Genomic DNA, 17,987 nt, shown 5'->3' with positions numbered 1-17,987 from the left:
GTAGTAGGCAAATCCCGGATATCACATCAAATGTGTGAGATTAGTAACACTTCCTGGCAGTGTAGCCATCAAAGCCTACCCTTGCTTGAGATTACAAGTGATGGGCAAAAGCATGTTTTTGAGAGTGCCACAAGCCCATGTTATTCATAAATGGCAGGAGGAGAGAACAACATGGTTCCAGATAACACAACAGTTCCCGATTTGTTGCCATAACTATTCACAATACTTAAACAGTCCATAACATATCAGCCAAGTTTGGAGCAACTTAGGGACAATACTCTGACTCAAAATAATTCCCAAGACTTGATGTATGTAAGCTCAGCATAAGACTAATGTATCAAGCTGACTGAGGTCAACTGGAAGCAAATGCCACACCACATGTTACATTTAGAAGACTGTATTTTCAACCCTTAGCAGCCCACATAGATCAGCTACATTAAATTTTGTATGGCAGAAAATATTAACAAAGATCCAACCATCTCAATTACTTTGTAGCAACCTCAGTGCTCATGTTACAGCTTGAGGTTGGCAGGTGAAAGACATTTGTGATTCAGACTAACTCAGCATCTCCACTATATGGTGAGTAGCAACTTTCCTTATCATAATACTGTTACTTTAATGACTCATTAATTTTCTTACCAGCACAAGGCAAAAATCTTTATTCTTAAGTGGCATTTTCCACATTTTGGTATCAACTTCTTATTTCACAAGCTCAGTTACAGCTATTTTTATCTGTTCATCTCTCATTTTGATACGTGACTGTGACGTCTTTAAAAACCTCATGTGATGGAATCATTATTTCATTCTGATCACATTAATAGCAAACTTGCCTCCCCTGCATCAGATAATTGATCCAATCAAATGAACTGTGACAAATACAATAGTAAAGGCCATTTGACATGGTTAAAAGAAAATGACTAATCTCCTTCCCCAACTCATTAGACGTATGACAGGCACCTGCTTTATTTTTACATTAGAGAGAGCAACTTCTACGACCATTCCAAAAACATTGCATTGCAGTAATCAGTCGTATTGTTTAGTATGGTGAGGGCTAGAGCAATATTTAGAGTATTTAGACAGCAATCCACACACATTTTCCAAAATACAAAGCAGTAATTCTTGAAACAATGCCAAAAGAGACAGTTCGCTGTCATTCTGTACCTTACTAAACTACAGTTCTAACATGATAGACATATGATGGAAACTTAAGAGGTTTATGAACAGGAAATATGTTCGTAACATTAGAAATGGAGTTTCAAGTTGAAAAGAAGACTTTGTGTTCATAATCACCCCTTATCTATTTACCCGCAAGAAGTTTTATTTGGTCCCATGGTGGAGAATTAATTTTTATGCACACCCATTAAAATGCTAGTATGTAGGAACTTCATCTGGAAATTGAGCAAAAATTTAACATCTCCCTTGGGGTTGACATTTCTTACCTGATACTCACGTATGTGCCATCAGGAGTTTGAACACTTCTGCTACATGTCTTCAATGAAATGTGGCCTCCATAATCTCTCTTGACAACACAGATTACAAAGACATTGGGCGAGTACTGAGAAAAGGAGAAGTCTGACCATGCCATATCTTACAGTCCTCTCTCTCCAAGCTCCTACATCATCAATACTCTGAAAAGTATTTTTAAAACATGACTGATTGGTATACTAGTTGGAACACAGCTACTTCTACATACATACTTTGCAAGCCACTGTTTGGCGCATTGTAGAGGATACCTTGTACTGCTAGCCCCCCCCCCCCCCCTCCCTCTCTCTCTCTCTCTCTCTCTCTCTCACTCACTCACTCACTCACTCACTCTCATTCTCTTTCTCTTTGTATGACTTTTAGTAGTACAAGGTACCCTCTACCATGCACCATACATTGGCTTTCAGTGTGTGTATGTAAACATAGCTGTGTTACAGCTAGTATACCAATCAGTCATTTTTTAACAATACTTTTCATAGTTTTGAAGTTTTGATGATGTAGGAGCTTAGGGAGAAAGGACTATAAGATATGGTATGCCCATACTTCTCCTTATCTCAGTATTGATACAATATATATAATCAAACGATGGAAACTCCAGACAGGAATATCAACAGTGAAGGAAAAAATTGTAAAGTTGCAGAAAGGCATAATTAAGACACTCATATAAAGCTTTTGGCCACAGTCTTCATCAGTAAAAGAGCAACACATACCATTCACATACAGAAGCAAGCACACCTCATGCTTACTTGACTGCCAACTCCAGCATCTTAGGCCAGAATGCATCTATCATCTGGGATGCAAGCAGCAATCTGGATGAGGTGAAGAAAGGGAAGAGATGTAGTGTACAGGTGGAGAGAGAAATGAATGCTGTCTGTTGGAGTGTGCAGGGACTAGACTGTCAACAGGCACCCCTTCAGGAAGTTGTGGGGGAGGGAAGTGGGGGGAAAAGGAGAGGAATGGGGAAAGACATGTGGTTGATTTGACAGGGGGCTGCAAATAAACAGAGTGGGAGGTGAGAATGGGGAGGAGCTGGTAGGACAGAGGGGTTGGAAACTGTTGGGTGGAAGTTTTGGGGACAGTATGTTACCAAAGGTTGAGGCTGGGATAATTATGGGAGCGGACAATGTGGTGTAAGGATAACTCCCATCTGTACAGTTCAGAAAAGCTGGTGGTGGAGGGAAGAGTCCAGATGGCTCAGGCAGTGAAGCAGCCATTGGAATCTAGTGTGTTACATTCAGCTGCATATTGTGCCACAGGGTGGTTTGTCTTCCTCTTGGCCACAGTTTGACAGTGGCTGTTCTTGCTGGTGGACAGGTGGTTGGTAGTAACACAAACATAAAAAGCTGTGCAATGGTTGCAGCAGAGCTGATAACTGACATGGCTGCTTTCACACGTGGCTCAGCGCCCAATGGGATAGGATAAAATTGTGACAGGACTGGAATAGGAAGTGCTGAATGATGAGTGGATTGGGTCTTCCACAAGAATATGATCCTTGTGGAAAGGGGTTGGGATTGGGAGTGGCATAGGAATGGACTAGGATGTTGTGGAGATTGGCAGGGTGACAGAACACCTCTTTAGGAGGCTGAGAAGTATCACGGGTAGGATGTTCCTCATTTCAGTGCATCATGATAGAGAATCAAAGCCCTGGTGAAGGATGTTGTTCAGTTGTTCCAGTCTGGGATGGTATTGGGTGATGAAAGGGACACTCCTTTGTGGCTGGTTCTTGGGGTTGGTGGGAGGATTGGGGGTGTGAATGGAAATGACACAGAAGATCTGTTTGCGGACTAGGTCTGCAGGATAGTGCCTGTCTGTGAAGGCTTTAGTGAGACCCTCAGCATACTGAGCAAGGGAGTTTCTGCCCTTGCAGCTATGCTGTTGCCAGATGGACTGGCTGAATGGGAGGGATGGTTTGGTGTGAAAGAGATGACAGCTGTCAAAATGCTGATACTGTTGGTGGTTGGTGGGTTTAATGTGGACAGAGGTGTGGATGGAGCTATCAGAGAGGAGGAATTCAACATCTAGGAAGGTGGCACACTGCTTTGAGGACCACCATATGAAGTGGATGGGAGGGAAGGTGTCGAGGTTGTGAAGAAACAAAGATTGGCTGGCTTTGCCCTGAGCCCAGATTGTGAAGTTATCATCAATGAATATGCGCAAAAAGAACACCGTCAACCCTCCAAGGATTACCATTTGAGTTCATGAAGCGTCGCAGTAATACTCACGTGGTGATCGAACATACTGGTAACAGATCTAGCAACATGTGTCTGAATTACTTTGATGTCTTCTTTTAAACTGACCTGATGGGGATCCCAAACACTCTAGCAGCATCAAAGAGTATGTCATGCTACTATTCTACAAGCATTCTCTGTTGTAGTTTCCTAAAATCCTCTCAGTAAACCAATGATGAATATTTAGCTTTTCTACTACCATCAATACAGGCTCGTTCTATTTCATGTCACTTTGCAGTGTTATACCTAGATATTTAATCAATGTGACTGTTATATTGTATTTGAACATTACAGGATTCTTCCAATAAAACAAAGATGAGCATTTGATTTCCCTATTACAAACCAGAAGTGCTCATTCAGTTTCATATTGCCTTGCAACATTAAGCCTAGATATTTAATTGAAGTGGCTGTGTCAGGCTACACCCTACTAATGCTGTATTTGAATATTGCAGGACTGCTTTTCCTACTCTCCAGCATTAACTTAAATTTTTCTATGTTTAGAGCAAGCTGCCGTTAATCCCACCAACTATAAATTTTGTCTATGTCATCTTTTATCCTCCTGTAGTCACTCACCAACTATACCTTCCTGTGCAGTGCAGCCTCGTCAGCAAACAACTGCAGATCGCTGCTCACCTTGTCTGTCAGGTCATTTATATAGGGAATAAGAGTGGTCCTATCATGTTTCCCAGGGGCAGTCCATCCAAGTACCCTTGTCACTAATGATTATCCACCACCGAGGACAACACACTCAGCTCTATTACAGTCTTCAATCCACTCACATATTGAGGATCCTGTTCGGTGTGTTTAGACCTTTGTTAATAGTTTGCAGTGGGGCAGCAAGTCAGCTTGTAAGCCCATGCTAATTTGTGGACAGAAGCTTTTGCACCCGAAGCAAATTTGTTACATCCAATCTTGGAATATGTTCAAAAATTCTGCTGCAAACCATTGTTAAGGATTTTGTCTGTAATTTTATGGGTCCCTTATTTTACCTGTATTATGAATAGGAGTCACCTTGCACTTTTTTCCAGTCACTTGGGACTTTGCACTTACTTCTCAGTACTCAAAATGGCTCCAGAAATGAAAAGTAGATTTGCGATAATCATTCAGTAGTTATGACTGACATCTTGACTGTGTTTGTCCAGGTCTGCCATCTTGCCACACTTTTCTTTGATATCTCAGTTGTGTATTATTAGGTGCTATTTCCAGCATAGCACATATGCTACATACTCTTAAAATTAGAGACCAACACCACAGGCATCTTACAGGCTGCTTCATGCTCAATGAGGATACAATTGATTGAGCATTGAGGTAATAGGCCCATATCAAATATCACAGGGTTTCATTCAAAAGTTTATCATTAGCCCAGTAATATGTGCTGTAAATACTGGTGATATCCATACTTCTCTGGCAGGATACCTTAAACACATCAATATGCAGACAATTTTCACTTTTACCCAGTGGCCACATCTCTTGAGGATACATGTCAGAGACTGTATCATACTGTCATTCCTATTGTAATACTGGACTACTGGCTGACAAAAAATGTCAAATTAGGGTATCACTCACTAGCACGTACAGATGAAGCTGGGATTTACTCTCAGTGAATGGGACCAGATGATTCCTTGGACTCTCTTCTATAAAACAGCAGAAGTTTCTTTCCACAGGTGTTATATGTATGAAGTAGATAATATTTTGTTGTGGAGAATCCAAATTTTTGAGCACTCAGTTAATCAGAAACTAGGGCACCTACACTAGCTTCTCAAGACAAATTATCATTTCACTGTTGAAAAAGAAATTTCACTTGTGAATAGCAATCACGTTTTAATAGGAATGCTTTATTACTGTCCAGTTCAATGAACAAACCAACATTTCAAAATTTCTTTTTCTGAGCTACTCATTGCCTGCAACATTAATCTCTTCTCAGAACAGGAACCATAAAAAATTAGCAACGTATTCGTGAAAGTATTCTGCATTCAGTAGTCCAGTGTGATTGAAGTGTTCAGACAGATTAAAAATAACTGATCAGTCATACGTTTCTTTTCACATAATCTCCTGGCAGCATCATGTTGCTCATTCCTCATTCAAATCATGACTGTTTTGTCAGCTGCAGAAGTAGATTCCACAAGTTAGTGGAATCTATTTCTGTTGCTTCAGCAAATACTTGCCAAACTTGTCATTTGAAATTTTTTCAAACTTGCAACAGTTTAGCGTGTTCAGTACTGGTACGAAAATGTTAATGCTGAAAAGGAGAAACGTGCAAAGGTGGATGGGCCGAAACAAAAGTGCCATTGGAACCCCCAAACATTTAGAATTTGCCATCAAAGCTAAGGAAGTGCAAAATGACAATATTATGAAAAGGTTAGATTGCTATCCACCTTATAGTGGAAATGTAGAGTTGCAGACAAGCATAACAAAAAGACTGTTAAACAGATAAGCTTTCAGCCAAAAAGCTTTCTTCTGAATTAAACAAAAATGATATGCTCACATTTCATACAAATGCAAATCTCACATGTGACCACTGCATCTGGCTACTGAGGCCAGACAGCAAGCAACTGCACATGATAGTAGAAGCACTCTGGGTGCTGGGACTAAGGAGGAGACTGGATGCGGGAGGGATGGCAGGATATGCATGGGGGATGATAAAGTGCCACTTGTGGGAGCATACAGGGATGAGATGGAGAGTGGGTGGAGCAGCTAGGTGCAGGTGGGAGGATAGGCAAAGGGGGGGGGGGGGGCGGAAAAGGAGAGAAGTAAAAAGACTGTGGGTGTGGTGGTAGAATAGAAGACTCTGTAGCCATGTAGTGCTGGAATGAGAGCAAGGACAATGAGCAATGGACAATGACTGATGAAGATTGAGGCCAGGAGGGTTAAGGGAACCTAAAGATGTGCATGGAGAATTCCTACCTGTGCAATTCAGAAAACGTGGTGTCAGTAGGAAGGATCCAGACGGCACAGGCTGTGAAGTAGTTGTTGAAATGAAGTATGTTGTTTTGGGCAGTGCTGCTCAGCAGCTGGGTTGTCCAGCTGTTTCTTAGCCACAGTTTGTTGGTGGCTATTCATGCAGACTGACAGCCTATTGGTTGTTATGCCCACGTAAAATGCAGCACAGTGGTTACAGCTTAACTTGTAGATCACATGACTGGCTTCACAGGTAGCCCTCCTTTTTATGGGATAAGTAATTATTGTAACCAGACTGAGTAGGTTGTGGTGGGAGAATGTATGGGACAGGTCTTGAATCCAGGTCTGTTACTGTGGGGAAGGATAGTGGGCAGGACAATTCATCATTTCATTGCATGACAAGAGGTAGTTGAAAGCTTGGTGAAAATGTGATTCAGTTGCTCCAGTCCTGGGTGGTACTGAGTCATGAGGTGAATGCTACTCTGTGGCCAGACGGTGGGACTTTTGGAGGTGGTGGGTGACTGGAGACATAAGGCATGGGAGATAAGTTTCTGTGCAAGATTGGGAGGGTAATTATGGTCTGTGAAGGCCTCAGTGAGATGCTTGGTGTTTTTTGAGGAGGACTACTCATCATTACAGATGCGGTGGCTACAGGTGGCTGGGCTGTATGGAAAGGAATCTTGGTGTGGAATGGGTGGCAGCTGTCAAAGTGGAGATATTGCTGGTTGGTAGGTTTGATATGGGCAGAGGTACTGATGTGCCATCTTTAAGGTGGAGGTCAACGTCAAGGAAGGTGACTTGTTGGGTCGAGGAGGACCAGGTAAACTGAATGGGGGAGAAGGTGTTGAGATTCTCGAGGAATGTGGATAGGGCATCTTACACTCTATCCAGATCGTGAAGATGTCATTAGTGAATCTGAACCAGGTGAGGGGTTTATATTATGGGTGGTCAGGAAGGGTTCCTCTAGATGGCTCATGAATAGGTCAGCATATAATGCTGCCTTGCGAGTCCCCATTGCTATACCCTGGATTTGTTTGTAGATGATGCCTTCAAAGGGGAAGGAATTGTGGGTGAGGACATAGTTGGTCGTGATCACCAGGAAGGAGGTTGTAGGGTCGGAATCTGTTGTGTGTTGGGAAGGGTAGTGTTCAATAGTGACATAGCTTTGGGCATTAGGGATGTTAGTGTAAATGGAGATGGCATCAGTAGTGACACGCAGGGCACCATGTGGTAAAGGAACAGGAAGAATGGATAGTTGTTAGAGGAACTGGTTGGTATCTTCTAAGTAGGAGGGTAGGTTGTGGGTAGTATGCTGAACGTGTTAGTTTATGAGAGCAGAGATTCTCGGGAGCGTTTGGGGAGAGGTTCTGGGATGGGTCTAACAATTTGAGGAGAGACTGGCTATTCTGCTGAATATCTGGAATGTCTCGTTGTTGGCAGGGTTTGTAAGTGGACGAATCTGACAGCTGGCGGAGTCCTGCCAGGTAAACCTTGTGCTCAAAACAGTGGTAGAGCCTACTCACTATTCTTCCCAACTGTCACAAAGTGGTGTGTTGCATTCTATGTGGCCATGACAACCAACAAGCTGTCTGTCCTCATGAATGGCCATTGATGAATTATGGACAAGAAACAGCTGGGCCACATAGTTGCTGCCCAATACAACATTCTTCATTTCAGTGTCTGCTTCTTAGCCTGTGCCATCTGGATCCTTCCTATTGACATTAGTGTTTTTGAATTGTGCACGTGGGAATTCTCCCTGCAATATATCCTGTGTTCCCATAACCCTGCTGGCCTCAACCCTCATTAGCCATTGCCATTTGCCCACCTATCCCTGTCCCTCTTGCCATTTGCACCATTACTCATTACTCAGATACACAGCCTTCACTTCCCCTCCCCCCCCCCCCCCCTGCCGCTCCTCTAACCTTCCCACTGTCCCTAGCTGCCCTACACTCTCACGACATCATCCCTGTATGCTCTCCCCACAAGCAGTATTTTACCATCCCATATCCCTTTCCTGCTATCCACCACCTTCCAGCCTCCTCCTTTCCCCCCATCACCCAGGCTGCTTCTCCCATCATGCACAGTTGCTTGCAGTCTGGTCTCGCCAGCCAGAAACAGTGGTCATATATGTGAAGTTGCACTTTGTGTGTGTGTGTGTGTGTGTGTGTGTGTGTGTTTTGCCACATTCAGAAGAAGGCTTTTTGGCTTTTTCTTGTTTAGCAGTCTTTTTGTTGTGCCTGTCTACAACTCTTTATTTCCTCTATATGGTGAGTAGCAATCTACACTTTTTCGTAACATTGTCATTATTCCATCCTGGATTTTCCAATGTTTGAGGTGAAAAATGAATTCACTGATTACTTTTTGCACCAGAAGGGAAAGTAGAATTGACAGTATTGATTTCTTTAAATTTTAGCTGATTTTTTAATGTTAACATAAATATAAATGTGTTACACTTGCCTAATAAAAGTAGTAAATATTGTTTACAAAAATCAAAGAGTAATGAAAAGGTCATCTCTTGGTGAGACAGCTTTCTGCATTTTTGCATCCTGTTTTCAAATATTTTATTGTACAAAAGGATATAGATGTTCGAAATTAGCATATGATGTACTTGGAAAGTTGTTAACGTGAGCGAAGTTTTTTCATTTTATTTCTTGATAACTTAAATACATACGTCTCTGCATTCTTCACCCATAACTCCTTTTTTTTTTAAGTTCATTTTCATACTTAACGTGTTAAAATTATTAACAATATCTTAATCTTCCCAAATGTTAACCTTGATATCCCCAGATTTGAATAAGATAGGTGAGGGACTTGCTGATGCAGGTGAAGGACTTGTGGATATGGATAGCGGTTTTGTGCTACATACAGGCCCCCAAGAGAACCCAACTCCTCCCTCCCATCCCTTGCTCATTGATAGTAGTTTTTAATATGACATCCAATAGACGACATTTAAAGTCTATCATGACTGCTTCCACCCGTCATCTCCATATGAAAGGCATGAGAAACTGACTCATGTGATTAAGCATTACCTGATAATTCAGATCACCTATTCTTTTTAGCTGAGTGATATTGCAACCAGAAAAGCAGGAGATGAAGCACATTGAAGCACCCATTTTCCACTAGTATCGCCTCTAGCCTCTCATCAGAAAACAAAACTTACAGAACCATTATTAATTTTTATAGAGTGTTACCTGTACTTGTAATTGAGTGTCAATTCCCACAAAGGCTTCTGTAATCTCTGAAGTTTGGAAGCCATCATATATCCAGAATATTATGTAATGAATTCATTTTAGAACAAATTGATATATTTATACTATCCATTACCTCTGTCCCCTCTGTCATCTAAAACAACTGTATTTGTTGCCAGTTGCTTTGATTTGTTATGATCTATAAGTTCTTAATGATATTTTTTTAATCATTTGACGTACCACTCTTGTAATAAGATGCTCCCCACAGGATATGTGCACTAAACATGTTGTAGAAACAACGAAAAATCATGCCAAATTCAAATGAACGCAAAATCTCCAAGATTGGCAATCTTTTGCAGAAGCTCAAAATTTAGCACTGACGTCGATGTGAGATGCTTACAATAGCTTCCACAACGAAACTCTATCTCGAAACCTGGCAGGGAATCCAAAGAGTTTTGTATTGTATGTAAAGTATGGTAGCGGGAAGATAAAGTCAATGCCTTCTCTGTATGATAGCAATGGAAATGCTATCAATGGCAGTGCTACAAAAGCACAGCCTTCCAAAATTCCTCCACCATGATGACAAAGTAAATATTCCATAATTCGAATCAAGAACAGTTGCCAACATGAGTAACATAGAAGTAGATATCCTAGGAGTAGTGAAGCAACTTCAATCACTTATTAAAAGCAAGTCTTCTGGCCCAGACTGTATGCCAGTTATGTTCCTTTCAGAGTATGCTGATGCATAGCTCCATATTTAACAATCATATACAACTGTTTGCCTGACGAAAGATCCATACCCAAAGACTGGAAAGTTGCACATGTCACACCAATATTGAAGAAAGGCAGTAACAGTAAATCACTAAATTATGGGCCCATATCATTAACGTTGATATACAGCAGGGTTTTGGAACATATATTGTGCTGGGACATTATGAATTACCTCAAAGAGAATGGTCTATTGACACACAGTCAACAAAGATCTAGAAAACATTGTTCCTGTGAAACACAACTAGCTCTTTACTCACACGAAGATTTGAGTACTATTGACAAGGGCTTTAAAATTTATTCCATATTTCTAGATTTCCAAAATGCCTCGAACACCGTTCCACGCAAGCAGCTTGTAGTGAAATTGAATGCTCATGGAATATCGTCTCAATTATTGTAACTGAATTTGTGATGATTTTCTGTCAGAGAGCTTGCAGTTCGTTGTAACTGACAGTCATCGAGTAAAACAGAAGTGATTTCTCGCATTCCTCAAGGTAGTCTTATAGGCCCTGTGCAGTTGCTCATCTATATAAATGATTTAGGAGACCATCTGAGTAGCCGTCTTAGGTTTCTTGCAGATGATTTACTATCTAGGAAACTCATCAGAAGATCAAAACAAATCGTGAAACAGATTTAGAAAAGGTATCAGAATGGTGCGAAAATTGGCAGTTGACCCTTAATAATGAAAAGTGTGAGGTTATCCACGGGTGCTAAAAGGAAAAGGAATTGGTTAAACTTCGATTACATGATAAATCAGTCTAATCTGAAGGCTGTAAATTCAACTAAACACCTAGGAATTACAATTACGAACAATTTAATTTGGGAAGAATACATAGAAAATGTTGTGGGGAAGGCAAACCAAAAGACAATGTGTTATTGGCAGAACACTTAGAAAATGTAACAGATCTACTAAAGAGACTGCCTACACTGCACTTGTCTGTTCACTTTTGGAGTACAGCTGTGTGGCCTGGAATCCTTACCAGGTGGGATTAACGGAATGCTTCGAGAAAGTTCAGTGAAGAGCAGCACGTTTTGTATTATCGCAAATAAGCAAGAGAGTGTCACAGACACGATACAGGATTTGAGATGGGCTTCATTAAAACAAAGGCATTTTTCGCTGTGGCAGAATCTTCTCACTAAATTTCAGTCACCAACTTTTTCCTCTGAATGGGAAAATATTTTGTAGTTGCTGACCCACATAAGGAGAAACAATCATCATAATAAAATAAGGGAAAATCAGAGCTTGCACAGAAAGATATAGGTGTTCATTTTTTCTGCATGCTGTTCGAGAGTAGAATAATAACGAATTATTGTGAAGGTGGTTCGATGAACCCACTATCAGGCTCTTAAGTTGATTTGCAGAGTATCGATGTAGATGTAGAAATTTTTGTTAAAGTAACAGTAAAATGTTAAATTGACATTTAGAAAATACGTATACTGTTGTGTATGTTCATTGTCAGTATTACCAATAGTATTGAATTACGTCTCCAGTATTTGCATTAACCTCTGGTAATGTCTTTCGCAGGTGATTGGGCTTCTCGATGTATTTCATCCAGGAACTTCTTTAACTGACTTTCAACATGTGTAAGTTCACAATTCGAATGGAACAATTTTTCTTGCCTGCTATTAGATTTTTGTGATTATCATGACAATCTTAATTGTGACCATTGTATGCTCTTAATTTTGTTACATTAATTACTTGGAAAAGTCCAGTACCTGTAAGAACCTGTGGACTCAGTAGAATTAAGTGAAGTGGAAAATAAAGTGTAGACATTATGGGGCATTGTTGAAACACATAAGTTGTGTTACCCAGTGATGTATTTTATTGAAATATTGTATTGGTTGATGTAAAATCAGATGTAATATACTGGGTGAAATGAAATTTGCGCACTCGGGCTTTGCAGTGCGACTCCTCACATGCCAGCAATAAAAAAATGTCTGTCACAAAATTTCGTCCTTCGAGTAATCCGGCAGAAAAGGACGTTAAAGAGTGACAATCTGGCAACACTGTAACTACATGTGTAGTAACTAGCTCAGTCAACATGTAAGGTTGTGCTATACAGTTGGTGCCGTGGATAGCATGCAGGAGGTCAAGGGTTCGATCCTGGGTTCAAGAATATGTTTTTGGGCTTGAGTTTATTTGCACCACTTCCTCTACTAAAAGCAAAACCTGTTTTCTTTGTACCTTCCTCTAATGGTCACATAGATTAGTACCAACTATTATTCTTGCCTCATTCAGGTCCATTACATTTCGTTTGGACTTTACGTTACCAGTAGGACTAGCAACGTGCTTTGCGAAGGAGGTCCAAACTTGGTTACTATTTGTATATGTTATCACTATGGTCCAATTAATTGTGTCAACTGCCTATTTTTTATTTGTTTAACCACATATTTGTTGTGTTCAGCATTACAAAATGTTGTGAATTTAGGGTACATGTGAAGTAAGAAACGGTGTATAGTACAGTATGAAATCTCGGAATGAAATTAGGGGAAAAAAATGCACCCCAACCCAAGATTGAACCCTGGACCTCCTGCATGCTAGCCCAAAACTCTGTCCACTGCGCCAACTATGCAGCATGATTAAAATGTGCTTCCAGAGGTAGTTACCATATTTGTTGTTACAGTGTTGCCAGATTGCCACTCTTTAATGTCCTTTTTCGCTGGATATACGTGCCAGACAAAATTTTGTGAGAGAATTTTTTTAATCGCCTGTTACGTGAGGAATCGCACTGCGAAGCCCGAGTGCACGAATTTTACTTCACCCTATATATCAGCTAGTATGTTTGTTTTACATATCAGGAAGTATCATTACTGAGCACGGTAGACCTCTAAACAGTCTTGTAAATGAAGAGCAACACCACACTCTTGACCATATCATGTACTTTCACTTCTTTTTCGTGTGCGAGCATAGCTTATTATTTGAGTGCGACAGTAGTTAGAAATAAGGAAACAATACATTTTTAGGAAGGTAACAGTTGTGTTGAAAATTGACAAAAGATAAATTTGAATGACAAAATGATGTTAGGAAGTGATAGTCAGGTACTGCTCTTGTATAGAGAAACAACAGAAGCAAAAACTAGTGCAGAAATAGAATAGCACAAGTGGTGAATTTTAGGTGATTTGTAACAAAACACTGACAGATAGTTGAACCTTGAATGGGTGTACATGTATTTGAGTTGGATAATGTGAATGATGTATTGGAGTATCTTATTTGGTATACTGAAGAAAGGAAACTCCAGTATGAATATCAACAGTGTAGAAAAAGATAGGGTGCTACTTACCATAAAGATAACATGCTGATTGGCAGACAGGCACAATTAAGACACTTGCACATAAGCTATTGGCCTGAGCCTTCATCGGATAAAGAAACACACACCATTCGTTCACACAAGCAAGCACACCTCATGCACACGTGACCGCCAATTTGGGCCCAAGCTCAGTGATAATTATTGACAGTTGGAAAATCTATTTCTAAATTGTTTTATGTGAGAGTACTGAACTTGTAAAGTTGGTGAGGCCTATATGAAATGATATTTCAAGGAATTCTTCCATTAGAATTTCATGTTGATTTTTATATTGAAGGATACCAAGCTACTGGAAATAGCTTTTCTTTCAGGAACACTAATGGTTTAGTGTGATGAAGTGTCATCTTATTGGATCTGTGGTAGCAGATAATTGTAGACATAACAAATCATGTTTCTGCACATAACAATTTCTGTGTAGGATCAGTTGCTTGTGATGTCAAACACCAGCAATCTCTGTGACCTAAGCCTTTTCATTACTTGTTTTTCAAGGTAATATGCTGCGGCTCCCTGAACCATGGAACTTGCCGTTGGTAGGGAGGTGTGCATGCCTCAGCGATACAGATAGGTGCAACCACAACGGAGAGGCCAGACAAATGTGTGGTTCCAGAAGAGAGGCAGCAGCCTTTTCAGTAGTTGCAGGGCCAGCAGTCTGGATGATTGACTGATCTGGCCTTCTAACGTCAACCAAAATGATCTTTCTGTACTGATACTGTGATTACTTGAAAGTCAGGGGAAACTGCAGCTGTAATTTTTCCCGAGGGTTAAATGATGATGGCGTCCTCTTGGGTAAAAGTAGTAGGTGAATATGGACTGGGGGGGGGGGGGGGGGGTGTAAGGAATGAAAGAGGAAGCCACATGGTAGAATTTTGCACATAGTGTAACTTAATTATAGCTAACACTTGGTTTAAGAACAGGAAAGAAGGTGCTGTACGTGGAAGAGGCTTGGAGACACTGGAAGTTTTCAGATAGATTATATAATGATAAGACAGAGATTTAGGAATCGGGTTTTAAATTGTAAGACATTTCCAGGAGCAGGTGTGGACTCTGACCATAATTTATTGGCTACAAACTGTAGATTACAACTGAAGAAACGGCAAAAAGGTAGGAATTTAAGGAGATGGGACCTGGATAAATTGAAAGAACCAGAAGCTGTAGAGGGTTTCAGAGAGAGCATTAAAAAACAGTTGACAAGATCAGGGAAAAGAAATTCAGTAGAAGAAGAATGGGCAACCTTGAGGAATGAAATAGTGATGACAGCAGAGGATCAGGTAGGTAAAAAGATGAGGGCTAGTAGAAATCCTTGGGTAACAGAAGAGATATTTAATTGATGAAAGGAGAAAACATAAAAGTGAAGTAAATGAAGCAAGCGAATAGAAATACAAACGTCTAAAAAAATGTGATTGAGAGGAAGTGCAAAGTGGTTAAGCAGGGATGGCTAGAGGATAGATGTAAGGATGTAGAAGCATATATCACTTGGAGTAAGATAGATACTGCCTGCAGGAAAATTAGAGAGACATTTGGAGGAAAGAGAATCACCTGTATGAATATCAAGAGCTCTGATGGAAAACCAATTCTAAGCAAAGAAGGGAAAGCCGAAAGGTGCAAGGAGTATGTAGAGGGTCTATAGAAGGGCAATGTACTTGAGGGCAATATTGTGGAAATGGAAAAGAATGTAGATGAAGTTGAAATGGGAGATATGACACTGCTTGAGAATTTGAAAGAGCACGAAGAATTTGAAAGAGCAACTAAAGATCTAAGTCAAAACATGGCCACGGGAGTAGACAACATTCCATTAGAACTACTGATAGCCTGATAGCCTTTGGAGAGCAAGCCATTACAGAACTCTTCCATCTGGTGACCAAGATTATGAGACTGACGAAATACCTCCAGACTTAAAGAAGAACATAATAATTCCAATTCCAAAGAAAGCAGATATTGGCAGGTGTGAAAATTACCGAACTATCAGTTTAATAAGTCATGATTGCAAAATATTAATCTGAATTCCTTACAGACAGATGGAAAACTGTTAGAAGCTGATCTCAGGAAAGATCAGTCTGGATTCTGTAGAAATGTAGGAACACATGAGGCAATCCTGACCCTACGACTTTTCTTAGAAAATAGATTACGGAAAGGCAAATGTATGTTTCTAGCATTTGTAGACTTAGAGAAAGCTTTTGACAATGTTGACTGGAATACCTTCTGTCAAATTCTGAAGGTGGCAGGGGTAAAATACAGGGAGCAAAAGGCCATTTACAATTTGTACAGAAACCAGATGTCAGTTATAGGAGTTGAGGGGCATGAAAGGGAAGCAGTAGTTGAGAAGGGAGTGAGACAGGGTTGTAGCCTATCTCCAATGTTATTCAATCTGTATATTTAGCAAGCAGTAAAGGAAACAAAAGAAAAATTTGGAGTAGGAATTAAAATCCATGGAGGGGAAATACAAACTTCCAGGTTTCTAGAGACAAGAAAGGATCTGGAAGAGCAGCTGAATGGAATGGACAGTGTCTTAAAAGGAGGATAAAGATGAACATTAACAAAAGCAAAATGAGGAGAATGCAGTGTAGTTTAATTAAATCAGGTGATGCTGAGGGAATTAGATTAGGAAATGAGACACTTAAAGTAGTAAATGCGTTTTGTTATTTGGAAGCAAATTAACTGATGATGGTTGGAGTAGAGAGGATATAAAATGTAGACTGGGTATAGCAAGCAAAGTGTTTGAGAAAAAGAGAAATTTGTTAACATCAAATATAGTTTTGTGTGTCAGGAAGTCTACAGAAGAATGCTGAAGATTGTTGGATATACCATGTAATCAATGAGGTGGTACTGAATAGAATTGGGGAGAAGAGGAATTTGTGGCACAATTTAATTAGAGGAAGGGATCGGTTAGTAGGACACATTTCAAGGCATCAAGGGATCACCAAATATAGTTTTGGAAGGAAGTGCAGATTAATTGTTGACATCCTTTCAATCTGCATCGAGGACACCCTATTCACATTCCTCCAGAGCCTCAACACGTTCTCCCCCATTTACTTCTCTTGGTCCTACTCAACCCAACAAGCCACCTTTTAAGATGTTGACCTCCACCTCAAAGATGGCTACATCAGTTCTTCTGTCCATGTCAATCCTACTAAGCACTAGCACTACTTCCACTTTGACAGCTGCCACCCATTCCATACTTAGAAGTCCCTACCATACAGCCTAGTCACCTGTGATCGTGGAGACAAATTTTACACTTAAAAATATAGAATGTAACTGAAAAAATAAAAATTATTCACCATTGGCAGCATGAGAACTGATGCATAAAAAAAGGTTTTACTTTTGCAAGCTTTTGAAGCCAGTGCCTCTTCTATGAGAAGGGTTGAAGGGGAAGGAAGAGGGATGAAGGAAAAGGATGGGAGAGGCTTAGGTAAAGAAGTAGAATTCGAAACCCTGGATCAGGGGACACTTACTGGACAGGATGAGAAGGAACAGTCAGTCTCTCCGTATCATCCCGCCCAGTATGTCCCCTGATATGGGGTTTGGGGTAACTTTTCTGAACTCTACCCGTTTTCCTAAACCTCTCCAGTCATTTTCCTTGACCCCTTTTCCTTCCCTTTCAACTCTTTTGCCAGAAGGAGCCGCCACTGGATTTGAAAGCATGCAAAGTAAAATTTTTGTGTGTGTGTCTGTTTTCTGCTTTTTTTAATGTATCCAATTACTTAACATACAGAGAATTTCTTCTCACCACCTCATGTTTTTATGATTGAATGCTCTGATGAATTCTGTGTAACAACAGTTTATTAAATGTTGATGAATGAGTGAATACTGTAGATTTGTAACATATTGAATGCCCATGCCATTCAACTCTTGATAACACACATGTGAACTGTGGCACAAGGGTTTTTTCTATAGAAGGAACAGCATGTGGATATCTGTTTTGGCAGTCAAGAAACTCGTGTTTTGACTTCTTGAGGTGTCTACAATGTTAAGTTAGTTGAGGGCTGTTGCTGGCATTTAAAAAAAAGTCTCTGTCTGCACAGTTTTTCTGTTATGGAGATAAGAATTCTTTTTCAGGTAATTTTTGGAGGAGAAGTGTGTCCCTCAGAGGAGTATTGTAAGTGTGAGTGTTTGCTATTATA

The 17,987-nt window shown here is 40.3% G+C and overlaps 1 protein-coding gene across 2 annotated transcripts in view; it reads left to right on the top strand.

Annotated features, from left to right (window-relative positions):
* Nucleotides 1–17,987, top strand: part of LOC126365804 (mitogen-activated protein kinase p38b) — a 110,795-nt gene that overhangs the window by 38,966 nt on the left and 53,842 nt on the right. For both annotated transcript variants that reach the window (XM_050008386.1, XM_050008385.1), the window contains exon 3: nucleotides 12,090–12,148. In XM_050008386.1, coding sequence (XP_049864343.1) covers nucleotides 12,090–12,148 — 59 coding nt within the window. The remainder of the gene's footprint in view (nucleotides 1–12,089; nucleotides 12,149–17,987) is intronic.

This window comes from Schistocerca gregaria, chromosome 4 (assembly GCF_023897955.1).
Source record: "Schistocerca gregaria isolate iqSchGreg1 chromosome 4, iqSchGreg1.2, whole genome shotgun sequence".
Lineage (NCBI taxonomy): Eukaryota > Metazoa > Arthropoda > Insecta > Orthoptera > Acrididae > Schistocerca > Schistocerca gregaria.
Note: the sequence above shows the minus strand (reverse complement) of the source record. Positions and strands in the feature narration are given on the sequence as shown.